At 35.7% G+C, this 24,388-nt stretch overlaps 1 protein-coding gene across 5 annotated transcripts in view; it reads left to right on the plus strand.

Moving 5' to 3' along the window:
• The window catches only part of LOC119549658 (potassium channel subfamily T member 2), a 114,794-nt gene that overhangs the window by 16,057 nt on the left and 74,349 nt on the right, over positions 1-24,388 (plus strand). Inside the window, exons 1-2 of one of the 5 annotated variants that reach the window (XM_037857845.1) lie at positions 12,475-12,556; positions 19,542-20,163. The exons of 2 other annotated variants lie outside the window; for them this stretch is intronic. In XM_037857845.1, the coding sequence (XP_037713773.1) occupies positions 19,886-20,163 (278 nt within the window). In that variant the 5' untranslated portion in view covers positions 12,475-12,556; positions 19,542-19,885. Of the gene's footprint in view, positions 1-12,474; positions 12,557-19,541; positions 20,164-24,388 lie in introns of those variants that run through there. 2 more of the 5 variants (XM_037857855.1, XM_037857860.1) reach the window with 2 other exon arrangements.

Genomic DNA, 24,388 nt, shown 5'->3' on the forward strand with positions numbered 1-24,388 from the left:
TTTTGGGAATAAATGCTAGAGTTGATAATATCTAATTTTAATAATATCTCTTGGAAGTCATGAACTTTCAAGTATTTGTATTATATAGAAGCAATGAAATGTTATAACATATAATGAGTCTTTCTAAAATCGTTGTGCTCTTTCGGCAACCTTTTTTGCATCCGGCACCATAATTCTCGGCCATTAAATTAGTTTTATAAATACCTTTTCACCGTACTGAGGCATTCAAAGCGGCTATCCTGCTTCCGTTTCTATTTTCCCAACTTTGGCAACGTCACGGACTATTTTTACACCTGGCAACAAAAAAGTGAATAAAAGGCCGCATTTTATTCGAGGTGTACCGACCTGAACCCTCACATTTTCGCGTTGGGTCGAAGGGCAAAAGAGCAATATAAACAGCGTTTGTGTTCATCAATGAATGAACACTCGTAAATAAATAATTATGTGTTCCACAACTATAGGCGATGGCCCAGGATCGATGGAGGTCAGCCAAGGCGAATTCGAGTCGAACAATTGCGATGGCAACCGAAGTGCAGCCGTTTTATTACCACTTTTGTGCTGAAAGCAAAGAGCCCAAGTCAATGTGTGAATGTCTGTGAGGGTTCGAGGGTTCAGGGGTCCTGAGGGGGAGGTTCAAGGAGTTCCACCAAAAGAAAAAGTTCCAAAATCAATCAACGTGCGAAAAAGGCAATTTGTGGCTACCAGTGAGAGGAAAGGCATCGGAGACCAGTGAATGGGGCTCCAGTTTAAGGAGTCTATTTAAACAGGAAGAAGACTTACATACCCTACAAAATGTTTAAGAAATGGTTAATTTATATATATATTTTAAGTTACCGTAACATGTTGAATGCTTTTAAGAAATCAGTAAATCAGTTAGTAGAAAAATACAAATTTTTGATTTGCTAGATACTTAATTTAGCATATATAACCTTTTCATAAAGTCTTATTACTTAAAATAATATATATTTTGGTATACTTAGGTAACAAATTTTAAATAACTAGGACGAGTGTTAATACTTTCAATACAATACCAACGTATATTAAAATAACTATTTCAATTTATCATTCTCCACATAGAACTTGATTTATTTTTAAATTTCAAGGTCCCTTAAATCTACTTATAGACATATTTCATCTTTTACTTGTTTTTTAATTTATATTAACTGTATTTTTTATCCACTGTTTGAGTTAAGTTAGTTGATCACAATTATATTTACTTAATTAAGGAACTTATTATGCTCTACATTTTTAAAGAAGTTCATTCCTCACAGCCTATAAAATTCATATATAAAAGGCTTTTAAATATAATAATAATCCATCTACTTGTAATATTTAAATTTAAATGTATAATTAAGTTTAAAACAAGAAACTAGACTTACAAATTTGGTAATTTATTGAGAAATGTAATAAAATGTCATTCAAACTGACACTTTTTTTAGCGTTGCCAAAATCCACATGGCCCTGAAGTAACTGAGGGTATGGTCATGCCTGAAAATTCTATTATAAGTAAAGTTTCCTCGCTGCTTCCTGTGAGATGCGTTGGTGTGGGTGAAAAGGTGTTTGTGTCTGGTCCTTGACTGCGAGTGTGTGTGTGAGGGAAGTGTACGTGTTTTTTTTCTGTTGACAACTTATTTTTTTTGTAATGGCAAATGTGGCGTAAAACATGAGCAACGCTTGACTTTTTGGGATTTACCAGGACCTCGTCCAGTTTTTTTTTCCAGCTTTTCTTTCTGACACAATAAATATTTTAGCTCGCCTGTTGGTCAATGATGCATTTAATAGCGTTCGCTTGAGCAAATGCTGGCTTCTTCGAATTTCCACGCTGTTTACCTGTGACAATGAACAATAAAGAATTTTTCAATTTCCTGCCAAAAAAGTTCATTGTGTGGGGAGATATAAATACAAATATATATACTGAATGGCGGCAGGACCTCTGCTAATGTTTAAATTTAATTAGCAATAGGGCCATGCCTGACTGCGACTGATGACAAACGACTGACGACTGAGATGTTTTTAAATTTAGCTTTTACGTGGGCTGACAAAAAAAAGGGAAAAGGTAGACCGCGATCTGAAACCCACAAAGGCGGATATCCTTTCCTGGATGGAATCGCATCAAATCGAAACGAAACAGTACCGCATCGAGTCAAGCCAAGTGGAAGTGAAGGATACTGCGGCCCGGCCTACTGAATCGAAATCCTCCGACTGATTGTCGGATTGAATCAGGATTCGGGCCAGCAGACAGGACAATCCTGACGGCCTTAAACCGATTTCAGCGGCCTACGGCTTATGCAAATTTTCAAGGGATTTCTGGCTAACTCTGCCATTTTGCGGAAAAACAATAGGGAAAACAATGGGGCGCCAGCGAAATGGAAAAATATATATTCAACGCACCTGATGCGTTATTAATTTTCTCGATTTGCTGGATTTATGGGATGGGATTTTGGCAAATAATAAAATAAACAAAGAGTTAAGTGCTTTTTTTCCCAACCGAATGACAATACTTGGATGAAATGTGATTGCACCACTATAAGCTGTCCAATATTTATATCTTTTAGGTGGCTATTTTAAATAATAGATATTGCAAAGACAATAAAAATAGATAAAACCATTTGCAGATATATAGGTATTTATTATTCTAAACACCAAAAGCGTTGTTTATTTCTTTAGTCGACTTAAATTTGGAATACAAATCAATATTATGGCGCGACTCTATTGTTTTACATTTTCTGTCGCACATTATTTATTTCTAAAGAGGATTGTTTATGTTAAGCGGTCACCAATTAGAATTTGGTGACTGTGTTTATGGATTTATAATGAGAATTTATGTTGCTGATTTATTGTTGACAATTGTTAAAAACTGTATAATGCCCAGTTTATTTTTCGTCACAGTTTCTAGATGACAAAATGGCCAACAATTAGGAAAGTAGTTAGCGAGTTTTTATGATGCACATTAAACCAAGAAAACAGCTTTTTGTCTTAGAATGACCATTAAAAACATAAGCTTGGTAATAAAATGCTCTATCTAATGATAATTAGGACATGTCAAAACCTAAAATGAAGCTTTAAACAGCTTTAAAATTGTTCTATGTAATCTCACACAATTAATATATTAAAATTAAAGTTTTTATATTTATATCTAAAGAATGCAATCTCCAGAATTCTAAATCAGGTCTTGCAACATTTAAGGAGCACTCCTTAGTTGCCTCTCACACACCATCTTGGAAATCAGGCTCTAATTACTTGGGAAAACAAAAACGAATGTTCTGTTCTCAGCTCATTTGCGGAAAATTGAAGGAATCGCTGGGCGGTTCAGACCTCAAACAGTTTCAATTGTCTTCGAGTTCCTTCCACTTGAGCAATTAAAATTAAATGAAACGTTTTGAGTTTCGAGGGGAAAGCGAACTCTGAACGCAATTGCATTTAACTCGATTGCTTGGTAATGAGTGTGGGCAGAAAATCGAGAGGGTATGGAAAAAATTTGGACTTTAATTTAAAGAAATCCTTAATAAAAAATATTTCCAGCTTTCCGTTTTTCAATGCAAGCAACTTGCAATCAAGATTTTTAAATCGCTTGGGATAAAGAAAAATAAATTTAAGACTTTAATCTGAGAAATAAGTTATAAGCCGACTAGATATTAACACAATTATGTGTAAAAAATATTTATAAAGAGGTATTTCTTAACATAAATATTTTATGATTGACTTTATAGCATGGTCGTACCCAAGGCCTCATAAAATAATATTAAGGACTATTATTGAGTCCAAAGTTTAAGTTTATTTACTCTACCCTTTCTTTGCCCCTACCCACATGAATGTGTACTCCCCATTGGGAGCTATAAAGGTGCTACCAAAATAGCCATCGAAAGTGAAAGCAAACATTTGGCCAGCCGGCAAAAGTGTTGGAAAATATCGAGGAGGAGGTAAAAACAGAAAGAAAAAAAAGCAGTAAAGTAAATAGAGAAGAGTTTTCCTACGTTTTTCTTGATATATGCGATGTTGTTGTACACTTGTGACAAAGTGCACTGCGGAACAACGGGTTTATTTACACTCTGGACCCTCTCGAGGGAGGCGTTGGCAGTGGGCGTGGCAGGATTCGTGCACAGAGAGAAACAACATGGCGATTTTCACTCGAGAAGCCTCTGTCGCCTGTCCTTCACTTTTGGTTCAATAGAGACAGGTAAACGAACGCCTAGGACATCCTTTGGTCCATTACTCCTTCGCTGACCTCTTGACATCCACACTGCTTTCTTTATTTCTTTCATTCCCCCCCCCCCATCTCCTGTGCAATTCTCTAATGGACCAGCGTTTTAGGTTTCAACAACAAGACACCGAAATGCATTGTCAGTCGTACTGTGCGAAACCCAAAACATTTCGAAATGGAAACAAGTCCAGACCAAGGACCTCCTCCTCGAAAGGTTGACATTTGAAAGCGACACGCCCCCTCGAAGGTATCCCCTAGATGCCTGACCGGGCATATCCCTGGCTGACTCATACATCAATTACTGTCCAACCAAATGGCGTTCAATTAGCCCTCAAGCGGGCCTGCCACTTGCTACCCACCCAATCCCAAGGATCTCGGGACCAGCGACGAGTCTTATTCAAAATTCAACAAGGCAGGCTTCAGTGTGGGTACAGTGAAGACGTGCTAGGATATTCTATTAGTATTTAGAAAATGATATTTTGAACACTAGCTTAAAAATCCAGTATTATATCATTATGATATTATCATATACAAACAAAGTATAAGCATATTTTTTATCATATAATAATATATAATATTTTTTATAAAAATATAATTTAAAATAATCAATTAATGTGCTATATAAAAATGTGATGGAATTTTTATTCCACATACATACAAAGTACAACAATATTTTACATTATAAAAACATTATATACGTTATATTATAATATTTATTATAAACAATTACTTATTAGAATGTGTGATATATATTGAGAAATGCGGTGATAAAAATCAAGTATTACATCATATACATACGAAGTTCAAAAGTATTTTACATTATACATATTATATCACATTTTAATGGGTTTCTTAATTTTACAATTTAAGGAGCATGCTTAAATTAAATCAATTTCTAAGTTTTTTTTTATTAATCATATTATTATTGTGATTATTTTACTTCAAGGAAAGAAAATAGAATTGTATAGTAGTAGTATAGTATAGTATTATATAATTATTAAAAAAATTTTATGGTTTTCTTAATTTTGTATTTTATAGAACCAGTTTATATGGAATATATTTGTAGGGTACCAGCTTTAAGGCGGTGTTTCGAAAAAGACCTGTTCCGGAGCACGTAAGCCTACCCGCAGTAAATATAAGGTGGTTCACCACAAATGGCTTGTGCTGTAACTCGGTGTATCTTTTAACCAAGTTCCAGGCACGTTTCGTCCTTGCATAATTGAACAAGCTGGCTAGGGGTCTCCTTCCCGTTTCTCTGCTCTGCGATTCCTTTTTATTTTGGTTTCGGTTTCTGAAACTGGCTTGGATTCGCAGATCACGAAAGAGAATGGGTATGTGGTTTCGTCCCAGGATTTGCAGGAAGTTTCAGTTAATTGATCTGACAAGAAACGCGCTATGCTCAGGGGCCTGGCCAGAATTCAGACTAAATTCGATGTGTCAATCAAAATTTGTAACCAGAAAAGAGTCCCAAAAGTCGAAAGACATACGCACACATGAGCGAAAACAAATATTGACAGTCACAGCGGGCAAACAACAAGAATTTTTGGGCTGACGTTTTGGCAATTGTCGCGATTCGCGGCAAAACTGCCATGGAATGTCAAAAAGAGAACCAAATATAAAAAAGCACGAGCATAATAAAAAAGGAAAATACGTGAAATGTTACATAATTTATGCCAGACCTCAGTTCCTTTCTTTTTCATTCTTTTTTTAGCCCCAGTATCAGTATATCTGTATTTCAGTATTTCAGTGGCTTTCGGTGCCTCTCGCAGGACTCGCATAAATATGCAATTTAGTTTAGGCATTTGAATACTTCCTTTACCGCGCCGCTGCCATTCAATCTTTTGATGAGTCGAGTCGGCAGCAGCTGCGTTTTCCGCTTTTCCGTGATTTTCACGTCCTGCGATTCATTGGCAGCCCGACACTAATGAAAAAAGCCAAATCGTGTCGAGTGCTCCGAGTTCGAAACGATTGAAGATATTATTCAGGCTCTTTCCACCATCTGTAGTTGGTTTTTCTCTTGAAAAAACTGAAGAGCTTAAAATTAAATATTTAATTTAATAGTGCTTTCCAGGCTTTCTTAATTCTATAAGCTTGAAAGAAAGTATATTTTATGAAATTATTGTGGTCTTTAATCCGTATGGCATAACATTTTTGACCTTTTTACTCATTGACGCTGATATTTATGTGATATTTATATAAACATATATTAAACATATATAAACATATATTATCTGATATTTATATAAACATTTCTTTCGTGTAATTAATATCGACAAAAAGATTGTGCTTTTTGTCGGATATCAAATTAGCCAAATTGTTTGTCGCCTTGTTACATTTTATTCTTTGTGTAACATTCAATCAATTAGGTTTTTTATTAGTCACTAGTCAAGAAAAAAATTAAATAAACAGTTGTTTATGTGTCAGTTGACACCTCTTTTTTTTGTTTATTTTTATTTTAAATACAATTTTTACTGCATTTAATATCAAATTTAAAATGTTGCTTTAAAACTTTATGTTTAAAGTAAAAGTAAATGGCTTAAAGAGAAATGGCATAATAGAGTTGTGACACTTGTCCCACATAAGTTATACCTTTTGTATTGGTTTCTCGTTTGACTAATTTTTTATTTACACCGAACTTTGCGTGCTAATAAATAAAAGAACAGTAGCAAAACACCCCTGTCAAAATAACGCCTACCCTTAAAGTTTCGTTGTTTTTTGAAGAGCCCTGGCAAATTAATGCGTGTTTGCCCCTCCCTGGAAATTGTGTTAGACACGAAGTGGAATATGTATCTGCTAATAAGTATATACCTTTCCTCCTTTTTTTGAGATTTAAATAGACAGTGGGAGGAAAGCAAAACCTGTCATCCGCCTGAAATGCAATCTCAGCCCAAAGTCCCTAGAGGTAGAAATCCAATGGATGCATTGCAATTCATGTACGAATATTTCATCTCTGCCGGATGTCTAAGGTTTCTCATTTCACATGACTCTATGGGGGCTATAAATATCACAAACATTTATTTGTTGACATTTATATATATTTTTTATATTTTATTTATTTTTTTTTTGGCACTGCATACCAATTTGTTTATATTAATGTCCCAAGTGATTTCGGTTGCCCATATCAACAAGGTCACATCTGTAAGCACAGTAGGGACAGACTTTGCCCCAAGATATGATCTGTTTGTGAGACTTTTCGGCTTTCCTTTTCAATTTTGATAAAGCGATTTGCAGGGTAAGACAAATTGTGTGTGGGTTGTAATAGATACTTGAAATCTGCATATGAGATTATTTTATTAGGGTTTTTATTTGGCTTGAGTTCATCTTATCGTTTGAACAACAGAAAAACTGTACAATTAAGTTAATGGTTTATCAAAATTTAAAATAATATACACGGAATGATTTTTTTAAGATAATTGAGTTAATGAATAATAAATAAATTATATTCCCTTAATTTCAAACTATATTAACTATTTTCTTTCATTTCCCAAAACTAAGTCGTTGGGAATAAAATCATATATTTTTTGTTCTTGATATGATATACATAGATAGAAATCAATGACTCTCTCCCATATTTCTTAATTTTCTGAGTATTGAATAATTAAATTCACGCATAATGAAATTATATTTCCTTCATTTCCAAGTAAAACCTTTAACTAAGCATACATTTCTTAAAACAAAGACGTTGGGACTAAAATCAAGTTTTTTTTGTTCTTGATGTGATATAAGATTGTTGAAAGCTATCTTGTAAAACTACTAGTAAATGTTTTAAATACAAATCAGAGTTTCTAGGAGAGTAATTAAAATGTTTATAAAATTAAACTAATAGGTATCTTCTAGTTGTTCCCCTACAGTTTTTCAGCTTCCTGTCAAGAGCTACCTCGAGCTGGTGTTCCCTGCTTTCCCTTTTCTCCTGTTGGCCTGTTTTTGAGCGAAGTCTTGTCTGTGCTGGCCATCTCCACTCGCTTTCTATTCAAACAGAAAGCTGTTGAAATATTTTTGCATCATTGCCTGGCTATCTTTCTCTGTGTCCGGCCAGCCGGCCATTTTCCTGTTAGACTGTTGGATTTTTCATGTTTCCCGAATTGTTTGAAGCTGACAGTTGGAGGAACCGCAAACTAAATGATAGGCCCAGGCTTTTCTATCTTTTCTATGTTTTTTTAAACATTTTTTCTAAGCCATAGCTATAAGAACATTCTGAATAGCCAGGGAATGTGGCGTGTAAATTCGTTTTGACATTTTAATTGCGCTCACACCCACCGAAAGGCGGGCCTATGTAAGTGCGTACGTGCTAACGGGGCTGACACATTAATGCATTCCGGCAAGATTAAGCAATCAGAGAGCTCTTGAACTCTGGCATAATTGGAGCAACCTGACAGGCGAACTGCCATCGGAGGAGAAGGTGGCCAAAACACTCAATTTGTGCCAACAGCTAGTGCCTTGATGGCCCGGTTCACTTTCTCCCACTTTCTTCCCCTTGACTCTTCATCCACTTGACTCTCATTTAGCGCCGAAACAAGTTACCCGCCAAAAGTTCCATTTTTCCTTCGGTTCAGTCCCCATTCCAACATTCTAATTTACTTTCATATTATGTTGTGTTGATTGCGTTGCCAGGCTGCGGATCCATTACAGGATGTGTTTGCCGTCTGCCTTCATTTTTTGCCTTATCACAATGATTCTGCTGCCAACGACAAATTGCCGGAAATTGACAACAAATTTCCAGGACACACACGCACTTACGATATATGGGCACACAAGATGCCCATTTACTAATTCTTGGGTCCAGTGTTTGTTGGGGTTTCACATGGCCTGCTCCTTGGCATATCAATGGGTCGGCTCTAAATATTGACCGAAATGTGTAATCGAGTCAGGCAGGACAGCTTTGAACTTTGTCAAACCCTTTGAAAGTTTTTCGTGAGCCTCTCGATGGCTATAATGCCAACTATTCTAAATATGAATTGGGCGTAAATTCAATTTGGCTCAAAGGCGTTTACGTGCCATTATAGGCTTTTCTCTAACACAATCAATTTTTTCATAATTTACACTTTTAGCCCAAAGACATCAAGTTGGCCTTTATTCATTTTGCAAAATTAGATATGCCTTTCTCAAGGCTTTGTGAGACTTTCTTGTTTTTTGAATACCTAACTTGATTCGTTTTCAAAGGAAAGGCAGCATAAACATGATATATCGACGGCAGTCTACGTAGTGACGAAGCGCACTTGGAGAGTCTGTGCACAATGCTATATCCGATCATTACGAGTGATACACCAATCAAAAGGTTTTGCAAAAACTAAAAATAAAGTTGATATCAGAACTTTTTTACCTTAAAAGTGCGATCGTCACTATTTTTTTTACATCGACAAGAGGTGTTTTTGTTTAGTTATATAAATTTAAAATATATACACCTTTTTTTTATAACAAAACCAGTCAGTAAGTTATAAGCCGTTTAACAATAATATAAGGTTAGTTTCCCTTTTCTCTCGTTTCAAAGAGACATATGCGATTTATTACAAGGCAAAAATAATATATTATTTTAAAATAATAAACAATATTTGTAGAATTTATAATAACAAAGGTTTCATATTTTTTTTCCAAAGCACCTTATTACGAAATAAGCCCCTCATAGAAATTCCTCTTGGAATATATAAGCAACGTTTTTAATAAAAATCTAATTTAATAGAGCCAGCCGTAGAAATCATATTTTAGCCATAATAAATGTTCTATTGTTCAACAAAAGCGTTTCAGTTTAAAGCTGGATTATATTGAATATTAAAGCGGATTGTAATGCATTTTCGATAGCAAGCTAGCTGCAGTTGAAGTTTGGGATTTGCATACAGAATGAAGGATTCCGAAGCACCCACATCCATCCACTCAACCGCTGTCAGTTGCACTTTTGTTTTAGTCCATAGACCTTGGTTTATACATATATTAGAATAGAATTCGGGTTCATCAATCACTTATGGAAATCAATACGCTTTCCATTATACGCAGCACAAAGTGGGCGAACCTATTGTGTTTTGATGTTTTTCAATTCCCAAATGAATTGATGACGAGGTCGATGGCGCCTGCACCTCATTTTTCCTTTCATTTCTTTTAGTATGATTGGTAGTGTTTAAATAGCTCCATTTCTATGTTTACTTGGCCAATACATGTGGTTAGCTAATACGTGTCTGAAATATAAAGATCACGAACGCCTGTAATGGAAATACATTTCAATTATATTCTTAGATAACTAATTAAATTGGCGAAGTTTAGGTGCTTAATTAAACGGGAAGCAGGGCAGCGTTTGAAACAGGAACCACTTATAAAATAGCATTTCTTATTTTGCATTCAAAGTTTAATAGTTTCTATTTTTTCTCATCCTTATATCTCCTTCATCATGATATTTATTTTATTAGATATGAATACAAAACAATTAGTTTAATCTGAAAAGCTATTTAGCATTTAAAATATACTCCTAAAAGTTAAAAAAAGGTTGTGTTTTAATATCTTGTTTTGTTTTTAGAATTTGTTATCGTTGGCATTTAAAATTATTATTAATTAATTCAAGCAAATAAAAGCGGTATAATAAATAACCAACAAGAACAAGAGCTCGACCACAAAGAATAAAGAAGAGGCTTCGAATTGGTTGACATACTTCAAATTTTCCATTTATCTTTTTAAAAATGTTGCGACCTTCTCCCCCTTTTTTCTCCTATTTTTTTTATTATCCATTCTCGTTCTTCTCTGTTCCTACACTTTTATCAAGCTCAAAAATGCAATATTTTTGAATCAAGGCGCCAAGTGTTCTTCCTCTTTATGAACATGAGTCATAATTTTTCTGAGCTGGTAACACCAACATCGGCTTTCTCTTTGACCCCCATTCTGCATAGCAACAACTCCTTTCCCCTTAAGATGAGACAGCATTTTTTCGGTCTGGCAACGCTTGATTCTTTTAATTTTGAGAAATTTTAAAATATTCTTTTAAAACATTGCATACTTTTTCTGCCACCTTCTCAACAGAACTTGAACAGCGCAAGTTGTTTTCAAATTTTTTCTACAGAGGGCGCTTTTCGGATTGTGTTTGCCTCTCACTTTTGTAGACTTTTCTTTGGCTCTTCCATCTGACGTCATAAGGCCGCAACTGACGTCACAGAAAAGCTTCAATGTTTACAGGAAACGCAGTGGAATGGAATGCATACATATGTCTGTGTTCCGTTTTCGCACGTGTCTTTGGCGCCAAATTTGTTGTTTGCCATTCTGTTTTGTTGCTCTCCTTCTACTGGGTTAACGGGAACCAGAACCCGTAACTCTCTTTGCCGGAGAGAAATATAGATTTGCTCTTAGTATTCCTTGTTTCTTATATAACACGTGTTTTGGACAGCCATTGAGGCCCACAAGCACTGATAAAAATAATTATTAATACCTAAATATCTAATAATTAATAATAATATTAAAGTTTAAATATTAAGTGAGCGATTAAAAAATAAGCTGAAATACATATATGTTTTGTTTTTGATTTTACTAGACAACTTGAAAATTTAACATTAATCTTGTGAGAAAAAAATATCTCTCAAAAATGCCATGTTCGCTCCAAATACTGCTTATACTCTTGGGATTTTTAAAAAATCTCCATTAATCAAGAGGAACCAATAATATTTATTAATTTTTCTTGCGACATTTATAATACAATAATAATAAATACAATAATATTTTGTGTCCTTAAAACACTATCTATAAACTGTATTTGAATTGATTTTAAAATGGCTAATAAATAATTTTAGAACTTCTATCATTAAACACGGATATTATTGTCAATATATGGAATTCAGTTATCAATTATGACAATATTAAGAGTTTAACGTTTTTTATTACTTATCTACTAGTTTGTATGAACTGTTTTTGCAGATGGGGTTAAAAAGTAGTAAATACTATGCCAAATAATAGTTTTTTTTTATTAAATAGGGTTATAAGAATTGGTTTTTCGATCCAATCAATTAAAACCAATCCTTTTCAAGTGATTTATTGGATAAAACATTACTTATTATGCAGATTTGACCGGTTGACAACTCTAGTTAACTGCGTCCAGCATTCGCTGTTGGTTAAGAGAGCTATCCTTATCGAAGAGCACCGATGAAGAGCGGGCTCGAAGGACCAAGACACGGATGCACGCACACTGGCGCACTCGGTGGGCGGTGGGTGGTCCTGCTCCTGGTGGTGCGTGACTTTGTACGCCTGCTGGAGCCAGTTACAAAAAGATTGGTAGCACTGCCTCAGTTCGTTTGTGCTGCCAGTTGGATGCAGAACGCCTCGAAGACCGAGCGATATATGCTCCAAATATCCAAAATCCGTGGAATCGAGCTGAAAACATATAGGCGGGTATGGTGTGCGCGACTGTGTGTCACCTTCGCGAATTAATCAAAGTGTATTTGAACGGCATTATCATGCTGGCGGTTGTTCGGGGGGCCAGACCAAGGCCACCGCCCACGTGTCGGCCCGATTTGTTGTGTTAATTAGCGAAAAATGTCAGGGCAACAATGTAAAAAAAAATAAAATGAAAAGAGTGAAAGTTATGGTGTGTCCTTGGGACACAAGGGAAAGTAATGAAAAAATACATGAGAACATGATGGCATAAAAAACGAAATGAATGAACCTTTAAAAAAATACTGCTCCAGAAATTGCGAATTCTTTTCGAGTGTCTGGCTGCAAACAAGAACCTTGTAGCCCACTTTTGTGCGCAGCGTTTGAAGGAACTTCATTTTCTTTTCTTTTTCCTGTTTGCCCAAAATCGATCCGCCCCGTTGTCCCCTCGCTTTTGTTTACCAAGCCCAGTGAATTATTTTCAAGTGAACATTTTTATTTATACCCACATGTTAAGGGGAACTGCGATGTCTTGTTTGCTTATGTGAAAGGCCCCTGCAGGTGTTTCGCCGTTGTTTGTTGCAGCTACCTTGAAAATCGCCTTGACACATTTCGTTTTGGCCATTGCAAATTGCTCCATGCCACGGCTCATGGGATGCTGCAGTTTATTTTGCTTATCTGTTATCCACCCACTCCGACAATATTTCTCTTGCCACACCCACCAGCACCCAGCTCATACAGATTGTTGTCAGTTCGTGGCTGAAATTTTCAATTAGGTTTTATGACACATTCCGTCGATGCAGCCACACCCCCAGCCCCTTTTTTCCCATTTACTCGAAATTGGCCAAGCAGCGCAAATTTGCATACCAATTGAGTTTATTATATATTTACTTTAACTTTCATTAGGCCACTCGGCAATGTGCAGCCCTATTTTTGTGGCTTGTTTTGGTAAATGGTATTAAATGGAAAACAAAGTTTAATTAGCTTGGGAAAATTAAGGGAACTGTTGTGGAACTTTTATAATTAAACTTAGTTTTTTACATTTTAAATGGGTATTCAAATATTTGCTTCCATTGAATATAAAGAATCACCCAGCTTACATTTTCTTTTGAATAATATTAATCTAATTGTTATATTCCTTTACATTATTTTTAACACAATTTTCTTTAAAAAAAATAATCTAATGGGTATATTTCCAAACACATTTAACAAATTTAATTTCGCTTTGCATTAATCAAGATTTATTGGGATTTATTTACTGATTTATTGATCCTTTGAATTAAATGTAACATTGCATTTATTTTTCCATTTATTTTCCTTTTGATATTGATACATCCTGCCCATATTATAATCAAATTATAATATAATACATTTTCAAACTTATTTATGTTGCTGACAAACGAATCAGCCTCAGCCATAAATAATTGAGAATAAAATAAAAGCCAAGCGGAAGGGCAAGAGTGTGCACCAAATCGAAAAGCCACAAAACCTAAAATAATAATGAACATAAAAATTACATAAAAAACAAACTCATATTGGCTTATGCAAAGGCAAGAAGGGACATAAATGGTAGGGTCGTAAAAGTCATTTAAGGCTGGCGGCACACATGGCGTATGAGTAATATTTTGCATTTAATTCCCCCAGTTATTTTCGAAAAGGCTGCAGCAGTGATCAGGAAAACAAAACGATATGGGGGGGAAAAGAGGGCAGCCAGTTCAGTGACTGGGTAAGCTGGGAAAATACCTTAAAAAGCTGAAAGTGAAAGCTTAACAAAATTGAGAAAAACCACCAAAAAGGCAGGGAAAGTGGGGGAGTGCGGTGAAAACTTTTGTGGCTACGTGGCTGGGACCTTTTCACCGCCTCCCAGGGGGCGGGCCGGAAACAGGATGTAACAGGCTAGGCTAATCCCTAGGAAGAGCGACAGGACTTTGGCCAAAGGCTGGCAAAAGGTCGAGTTAATCTACGGCCATGCCACACTGCAAATTGTGGCCCAAAAAAAGGCAGCAGCGAAACAGAAAGGTTGGCTATCTGGGATAGAACTTTTACTTTTACATACTTTTTCTATGAAATGTATATCTTTGAATCATTCAACCGCCCCTGTGAAGCCATTGTCATGCATTCCAAATGAACAACTTTCCAAAGCCAAACAATGTATCCCAAGTTATGCTAACAAAGTATCTGTGTTCCCCTCGAGGACCTCCTGCAGTTTCACCAATTTATAGTTTTGGCCCCTTCTGGGATTAATTAAAGTTGGGCAATCTCCACTTGTTAGCCTGATGATGATGATTTTGCTGTGCCCACACTCAGATTGATGGCTTTTTCATACACTTGGCACTTTGTCAATCCCTCAGTGGATGAACGACATTGCCAGTCTCCACTCGTATAATTGACTAATGAGCCAAAGTTCAGGGTTCAGCAGATGTTTTAGTGACATTATAGATGGCATTTTGGCTTTGCTGGACATTTGGCCATTTAATGAATGCTTATTAGATTAACACTAAACGATAAGCAGGCTAATATTACTTGCAATTTAAATGGCAAAGCGTTTATCTAAAGCTAATTTTTATATTTATTGAATATTTATATTTTTATAAATAGTTTTAAACAATTGTAGTTGTTATTTAAATGACACTTTCTGAAGCGTTTATCTCACTGTAATGCTAATTTATATTTCTATTGCATATTCATTTGGGAAATTAATAAATGGTTTTATCAAACGTGAGCTTATATTTACATTTTTGAATTCTTTTATTTAAATTTGGAAATATGCCAAAGTGTTATGGAATGGCGAAAACATAAAATATATTTTTTATTTGAAAAGCAAGCAGCTGGCTTCCATTTTGGTTTATTTTATTATACTGCTCACATATTTATATGATTTTCGTGGGTCTTCCTATTATTCCTTAGGCAAAAAGGCTCCCAAAAAGCATATAATCCAATCTGTTTCTGGGAAAACATTTTAACTTTTGCCTTAACTTCCACCCAAAGCATTTGTGGTTGACATTTGTGGTGGGCCCACAGAAAATCTTAATGCTTATTTTTATCTGATAAGTGATGACGGTTGCGGCAGGAAAAAATAGCCTGAGTGCCCAGACTGACTCGATTTCTGGTTGTTTGTTTGCGCTAAATGTATTACACAGGCAACTTATCACGCTGTATTAAACCACACTATATACATACTTATCCTCTGGTTCTGTTTTTCTGATTTGTCATTGGAGTCTGAACACACGCCCACTCAGCTGGGGGCATCGTTTGTTTGTACATTATTTGTCTGTTATATTGCGGAGATATTTTCTCCGCATTTCTCAGATGCTTTTTTAGCAGTCGAGTGAAGTTATTTCCGCTACCATTTTCGTTCCCTCCCCTTGACATTCCAAGCAAGTCAGTCTGCGAAAATGGTATCCAGCTTTAATATTAAAGATGTTTGAATTATCTATAAGCCCAAAAGTCAGTTTCGGTTAGTAAGTTTGATATACAAATGTTCAGCCGATTGTTCAAGTTGTTTCTCAACTTGTTCCTTATGCTGGCCAAAACTTTGTCCCTTGAATGTGGAACACCAATTTGCGAATGGTTGCCAAACCCGTTAAGTCTTTTTGGCTCGCCGTATCTACTTGAAACGAAGAATAAACTTGTTTGACTTGCTAATTTTAAGCTTTTTTGGACAGGTGTGAAAACGAAGCGAGTATGTGGTTCTTGGATAACTTTTCCTCTCACATCGAGATGCAAACAGAAAAGACAGCAAGGAAAAGTCGGAATAAAAATTCAATTTCCCGTCCAAAAAAGTTTAACCTTTTTTCTGCAGCCACAAATCAATTTTCAACTTGGCCGAAGAAGCCGCCAAAAAAAGAAAATAAAGAAAGAAAAGGAAAAACAAAACTGTTTTATGGATGTGGGCCAAAAATTAGGGAAAAATGTTATAGCATAGATGGAAAGCGAATTAAATTGAAATGAAGGGAAAAGAAAATGGATGAAAAGCGGGCTGATAAAAGCAGTTAAGAAAGCTTTTTGTTAGTGCAAAGTTTGTATGCCAAGCATTTATATCTTTTAAATTTTAAAGAAGATGTATATTTATTAGATTTAATAAGCAAAGATATCAAAAGTGTTCTCAAGGAAGGATAAACTGAAGATTTAAATAAATCTTAACTCAAATAATTGATTCCCATATTTATTTTTCTAATCTAAACAAAGTTGTCAGCCATCTTTATTATATAACAAGATAAATTATTGTTGTATAAATACTTAATAGAGTTATCAGCCTTGCTACCCATTTGACCTTCCTTCCTGAACCATTTGAATGCCAAAAAAAGGTCATGCTTTTTGCAGAAACTGAGTTCAAAGCGCTGCTGATGAGGGTAAGATACTGCTGACAACTTTTGACCAGTTTTCTAGGAGGGGGAAAATTCATTTCACATGCAAATGGGGTAAAAAGAGTAGATCACACAAGCTTTTTCTAGTCTTAGGAAAAATGTCAGCTCGGGATAATCCGCTCTTGCAAAGAGGTTTCACCTTCGCTTTAAAGGAATTTTCCTCGGCATATGGCAGCATATATTATAAGCTCATGAGTGGGCTTTGCTTTGTTTTTCCCCCATATAATTTATGGCCAACACATGCTAGGCTAACACATTTTTTATTGTGTCCGCTCGGCAAACAGCCTCCCACCAAACAATTCCCGCATGTTTACAGAACTTCTGTTTGTCAGCCATTTTGAAAGACATTTCCTTTTCGGCCCCAACAATAAATGTTCTCTGTGGTGATATAAAGAGGAAAGAACTATTGTCACATGTTTCACTTTTCCATGTGTTTTCTGCCTTTTTTTTCCTGGTTTTCCGGGCTCGGGGTGAGAAAGTTCATTAATTGATAAGGCGGCAACTTTGCTCATGTGCGTCGGATATCAACCAGGGAATTGTTCTGGGGTCACCTCAAGTTAATAAAGGGCAAAAGCCTATTTTCAGACATCTATTATGTATGTGCATATATATTGGTATGTAGGGTAGGAATATCAAGTTTCACAACTGTACGGAAGCTTTAACTCTAATTAGACCTTTTTTATTGGAAGATTGTTGAGTACTGTAAGACGAGATACTGTATTTTTCAGCCAACTATGGTAGTTTAAAACTTTTAAAAAAGGTGCCTTAAAGTATGCAATTAAATAACGAAAATATGTAACTTTATATATAGCATACATTTGGGCATGGTTTAAAGAGATTAAAAATCTTCAGAATCATTAAAGGCTTTAAAAAAATAAAGAAATAATGTACGATAGATTTAGTCATTTTTGCTAGTCCTGTATAAAAACTTTTTTATTTTATCGATGAAGGGAAAATTGGATTACTATGCGGAAGAAGTACAAGATACTGGATTTTTAAAACCATTTTAGATAAAGTGTAAGTTCATACATAGCATACTTTTGGGTAAAGTTTGAAGGGATTTTAGATCCTTGAAATCTTGTAATGATTTTTAAAACTAAATAAATAATGCAAAAAAGATTTCGTACTGCATTAAAACTTTTTCCTTTAATTGATGAAGTGGAACTTTCACATATTTACATTTCTTTTGCTTTGGCTGGCACCCAAAAGGTATGCGACATGAAATACATTCGTAATCATGACCTTACCAAGTGTATCTCGAATATTTCTGTCCAACAAATATCGCTTGACTGTAGGCCATTTAATGTCTTAGTTATACGAAACTTTTGCTACCAAATCGCGTGCACCACTTAAGTTTTTGTTACAAGGAAGTGGGCGTGGCTCCAGTTTAGCACCCTTTACATTTGTTAATTGTGGCACTTAGTTAGCCAACTTATTGTGTCGCATGCAAATGGCCTTGGGGAGCTTTTCAACGCACTTTGGCCAAGAAATTCTTTAAATAACTGTTGGGCACACAACATAAAACTCAAGTAGCCGAAAAGAGTAGAATAAAATGTTTGTTTATATGGCAAAAATGTGAAAGCAAACGGCTGAGGACTGTCAAATGGGAGTGCCCCCAAAAACAGAGGCAAGGAAAAATTTAATTTTGTCAATTTCTCGTTCGCGTCATCTGGCGAAACTGCAGCATTTTGTTTTGGGGTGTGCGAGGGTGTGTCTTTTTGTGAAATTTATTTTTCATTATGCTGATGCGAAGCGCTATTCGCCACGCCTGAAACTCATTTCAGCTTGAAAAGGGTCTGAATACTGACATATTTTTGGGAAGCATAATGAAGAAATGTGATTAATTACATGGATTAGCAGATAGCAAAAAATTATTAGCAAGAACATTTATTTTCTTTATTACAAACTCAAAAATGTTTGCCCTAGCTCTAATGCTTAAAAACATTTCAGAAGGTGCCTAAAAGTATGCGGTAAATAAATGGAGGTCTTTTTGAAATAACTAAATTTATTGTTGCCTACTTTAGGACACCAAAAATTACATGTTAAAGTTTGTTTTTAAGGATTATATTGATTTGTTTGGCACCAACCTTAAGTTTTTTGTAACATTTGATTTTATTTATATTGTTTTATGATTTTCTTCACTTGTAATTCACATATTTCAAGAAAATATCCAATAATATCATTTTTTACGAATGGGTAAAATATTAAAATAAACATCACTTTTTTGATTTAGAATTAGTTATTTCGTATTTTTTTGTTTTTCATTAATGCTTTTAAAAATAATAAGGTTATTCAAGCAAAGTTTTTAAGCTTTCAATCTTTAAAAAATCTCAACAGTGGGTCTTGTACTTGCATTTTCAAAAATATGCAATTTTCCATTTCAAAATGAGAACTTGAACACCTGCTCATCTACAAGATGTCCAAGCCTTTTGTAAGCATTTCAGGAACTTCCTTGGAGATTTTCAAGGATTTTGATTGATTGAAAAGCTGCCTGATTGATTGTCTTGGTACTTGAACCTTAAACTTTGCAAATTTTTGCGTGCTGCATGTCTGGTGCAGTCAATTAACCAGCCAGCGAGTGTGAGGCAGATGAGAGGTCGTCGGGTCACCAATTTATCACTGTCACTTGGTTCCAGAAAAACGGCGATGTGGCTAGAGACGAGAGCGGGATCGAACGATAAAGAGCGAGGGACAGTCAATTGTTTGGGCTGATTGTGCTTAATGAAGTGTCGGATATGTCATGAGCAGAGACAATAAACAAGGCTTCGCAGTCCGCAGACGGTGTTCGATGCAGATGCATCTATAGGATACAAAAAAAAAAGAAAACCACATGCCCGGCAAATGTGAGATGTGAAAAGTGCAAAGTGTGCCAGCGAAAAATACAGCTAAATTATGTAGGCCTGGTCGAAACCGGTGACCTGGTCAGAATCGTACACATATCCCGAATCCCGAACCGTCCCCCGGTGCCGGAAAATAGGAAATGAGCCAGAACCTCCAAGTGAGCTACACCGCGTTGGGCATGTCGGACGATAATCAAACCTGCAGCTACTCGATGCCCTCGGTGGCGTCGCCCACCCACAACCACCGCCAGCGGAATGTCAACTTCAACGAGGACCTCAATGACCTGGCCGGCTACCCCCCGCAGCAGCTGCCCCCCGCCCCGGCGGTCCGGCGTTTCTCAAAGTCCATTTTCCAGCGACCGCGCTCCATGTCCGTTTGGAGTGACATCAGCCGCAGCAGCATGCGCCTGGATGAAAGGTGAGTGACGGCCGGAATTCGGCCTCGGTAATCGGGGTTAGGGGTTAGGGGATCAGGGTCACCTACACTGTGGAAAATAATCCTTAAACTTAACTCAAGTCGAACCATAGCAAACAAGAAATTCGGCTAATCGAAGTTTGTATAATCTTGCACTTATAGATCAAAGTTAATATTGCTGACCAGGTGATATATCGGCTTATGTGTTAAAGTGAAGTGCATACAATAACACACATGTCTAAGCCCAGAAATAATTTGTAGGGCTTTAGGTACCTTAAGTCATGTTTAGGTAATGCTTAGCAAATATTATCAACATTGAGGCATTTTTCGAAAAGCTAAAAAATTGCATATTGAAATTAACACATTTTATACTAGTAATTATTAATTTTCATTCATCATTCATTATTATGCATCATTGATTATCGTTCATCATTCATTATCAATTTTTTTATTATCATTCATTATGCACCATTCATCATTCATCATTCATAATTCATAATTCAGCATTCATAATTCATCATTTATCTTGCATCATTCATAATTTTTCATGAATAATTCATCATTTATATTTAATCATTCATCCTTCATCATTGTTCATTCATCATTCATTTATTCATTCATTACTTCCTCATTATTCTGGGTGTATTCCACTCTCTTGGGAATGGTGATGATGAAAAAACATTTAGTTTAGTTTAGTTTAGTTTAGTTATAGTTTTATTCATTGGCACATTAAAATCAATAAAAATAAAATCGATTTTAAATGCTTCATAAAAAGTTTATTGATTATTTTGCTTTAAAATTGTTCTTTCCGATCTGAATACCATTTTTGTAATTTTTATTAGAACTTTCTAAACAAATTGGAACAGATAATATGTTTTGATCCATTTAAAGGTTTATTTAACTTTTTACATGGAAATGTTTTGCAATAAAGCTCGACCCATATAAAATATATTTCTTATTGTATGCTTTTAAGAAAACTATTATTGTTCCAATGTTTTCCCCGTGTGAATCAGAGGTTCGTAAGCCATTCGCGACATGTGGTGTGGTCGCCAGTTGTTTTTGTGCGGCCTTCCCTCAGGCAAATTTATGTGTTTTCTGTATTCTTAGGCTGATTGCGTGCGTTGGAATCTACATAAATATTTGCTTTTATCCGTCTAAAGGCCTGACAAAGGGGAATATTCCCCGAGCGATTTCTATAGGGATGCGTGACAGAAAACGAAGTGTTATAAACCCAATCTGATTATAGCCAATCCATCAAGGACGCGAAATCGATTGAGAGTTGGCATTGGTTTCATAAGTCATACTTTTTATATAGGCTTATCATACTATAAAAATTACCTTCAAAGTGTTAAATACTTGATGTAAAGTTAGCTAAATCGGTTTAGTTAGAACTTCATTCTTAAATAAAAATGACATTTTTGCTTTATTTTCTATGAATTCTAATCATTTATTCTACCAATGCAAATTAACCACAAAACACAGATTTTAATTAAATAAACAGATTGGCGAAAACACAAATGTTAATGTCCCCTGCGAGCGATTTGAGCTTTTTTTATTATCACAGATTTACAGATTTAAGCGCATTAAATCGCTCTGTTCCATATTTGCCCATTTCATCTAAACACACAATTTCTGCATAATTGTTTTACATAAATCTCGCAAATATACGCAAATTAAATTTGGGCACCATGTGCCCGAGCCATTAAATTCGGCGCTTTAATGTCTGGCAAAAGCTTGAATCAACTTTGACACCCACGCAGATTTGTTCACGCTTGGAAAGAACGCCTCGAGGTCAGTTTAATTTAGTTTTAGCACTTTGACTTTTATTATCCTGTTATACAGTGCTATCTGTGATTATTGTGTTCTCCCCAAAAGCGGCTATAATGGGATTTGGATATGGGAGTGGGCAGGCGCAAGGATCTATACTCTACTGGCTTAAGTGCTAATTTGAGATTAATGAAAATAAAGATAACGATGTGGCCAACACTTTGGAACAAAGGACTAAGCTATAACGTAATCCCTCTTTTCGGAGTGATACAAAAATTTATTACAACCAAAAACGGTTGGAATTGTTATTGATGTGCGTACGAGCAATCCAGAAATTTCTTAGAAGCAAATACGATTTTTGGAGTTATACAGAAATTTCTTACAACCAAATACGCTCGGAACTGTATTGATGTACGGTCAAATTCCAACTAAATTTGGTTGCATTATAACGACAGTTCTTTCGAATCTATGCAACAATGCTTAATTCGGTGGTCAGTTTATTTGTTATTCAATGTGCTTTTCGGAGTTGTCCAGAAATTTCTTTAAAAACAAATTTTTCGGAGTTATATAGGAATTTCTTTACAACTAAAGAGGGTTGGAATTTGTATTGATGTACATTATGTGGTCATTTAAATTTATTTGTCATTTAATGTACTTTTCGGAGTAGTTCAGGAATTTCTTACAGTGTTTTTGGAGATATACCAAAAATCTTACAGCTAAAATCGGTTGGAAATTGTTTTGAAATAGGTTAAGTTCCAACTGAATTCGGTTAGATTACAACTACATATCTTAGAATCCATGCAACCTTAAATTCTGTGGTCGGCATATTTGTTATTCAATGGGCTTCACTTTGGTTAGCAGGATGTGGCACGTAGCTGCCAGACGGAAATTTGGCTCAGAAATTTTTGAATGAATTATGAGTGGCATGATTGTGTGAGAACGGAGTGGTGGTGGCCGTTATTCAAGTCAACAAGTCGGAGGGCCCGTGAGTTAGCTGTGCAAACTTTTGCGGCTTTCGCCTGCAGCACAGCCAATTTACGTCATCTGCTCGGTGTATGCCAATTAGTGTAAATAACTCAATTATGCTCGGTAGTGCCGTTCCCTTGACGGTGTGTGTAGATATCGACACCTCTCTGATTGGTGATTACACCCTCTGGGTGTCAGCCATCCTGGCAATTGGCTTGTCAGATCCTCGCTGGCTTGAACCCCATTCACCACATTTAACCATTAATTAAGACCGTTCTTACAATGGATTCTACCCTTTTTAATGTGTGAGCGCGTAATTGAAATGAATGATTATCGCCAGGATAAAAGTGAAATGGGCCAATGGAATGCTAGATAGAGTTTAACGGCTTTTTAACGGTGTTTCGTGGCTGAGATCTCAACTATACTCAATGTCTAGCCAAGACTCTTTGGTATCGTTTAAGCCATTTTATTGCTACTACACTATACCTCTTCACCAAAAAAAATCCCTAACAATAGCCCATAAAAGTCGAGACTGAAACGCCACCAGCACAAGCTCATATATCAGGAGCTATTGAAGAACATTAAGAGCTTTAGTTACAGGACACACCCACCAAACGTTAGTTTGCACTGAGAAAAAATATTGAAAAATTGTTTCATTTCGGTTACTACTATTGCTATTAATGTATTTAAAACTTATGAATGTTAAATATACTTTTTATGTAATGAAACTGTTTTATATATGTAAAAGTTCTGGATAAAAAGAGGAACAACTTTTTATATTTATAAAGTTATCAGCAATTTGTCTTATAAATATACCATAAAGTAATACTAAAGCAAACATATTTCCAAAATTATGGAAAAAAAGTATATGATATTATACTGGTATTTATCTGAATTATGAAAAACTTATCTGATATAACTTGTAATTTCTCTAAGTATTCAAATTTATTGTGGTTTCATAAATTCTTCTCTTTCCCTTGCAGGTGAGTGAAAGTGTCTAAATTAACGTAAGATTTTCTCCTTTGACTGCGGTAAGTAAAAGTAATAAGATATGTGGGCTGAGAATAGACTTTATCATGTGTAAACTTTGTTGTTTGTGAGCAGCCCAAGAAGTTGCTCCTTGACGGGCCTCCTATTAATAACATTTTATCTGGGGAGGAACAAACACCTTTGTCTCTGTTTGTTGTTCCATGGCGAATTCCTTGGAGGAATTTGTGAAATTTGCAAATGACTTCTCGCATTCCGAAGTGGTCTTTGCTTTTGTGGGCCGCCTTTCATTTTCCCCTTCACGAACTCATAAAACAATCATAAAAAATGCCGCAAATCATCACTGACGAAGGACGAAGCGCCCCCTTGGGTTCTTGCCAGGTGTATATCTCCAGTTTTTCCGGCATCCCTAATGTTTTCGCATTGTTTATGTTATGTTTATGTCATGCCTTGTGTGCGTGCCTCCTAATTGTGTTTTACGTGCGAGTTGGATACCCCGCATTTGGGA

This window comes from Drosophila subpulchrella, chromosome 2R, assembly GCF_014743375.2.
Source record: "Drosophila subpulchrella strain 33 F10 #4 breed RU33 chromosome 2R, RU_Dsub_v1.1 Primary Assembly, whole genome shotgun sequence".
NCBI classification, from domain to species: domain Eukaryota; kingdom Metazoa; phylum Arthropoda; class Insecta; order Diptera; family Drosophilidae; genus Drosophila; species Drosophila subpulchrella.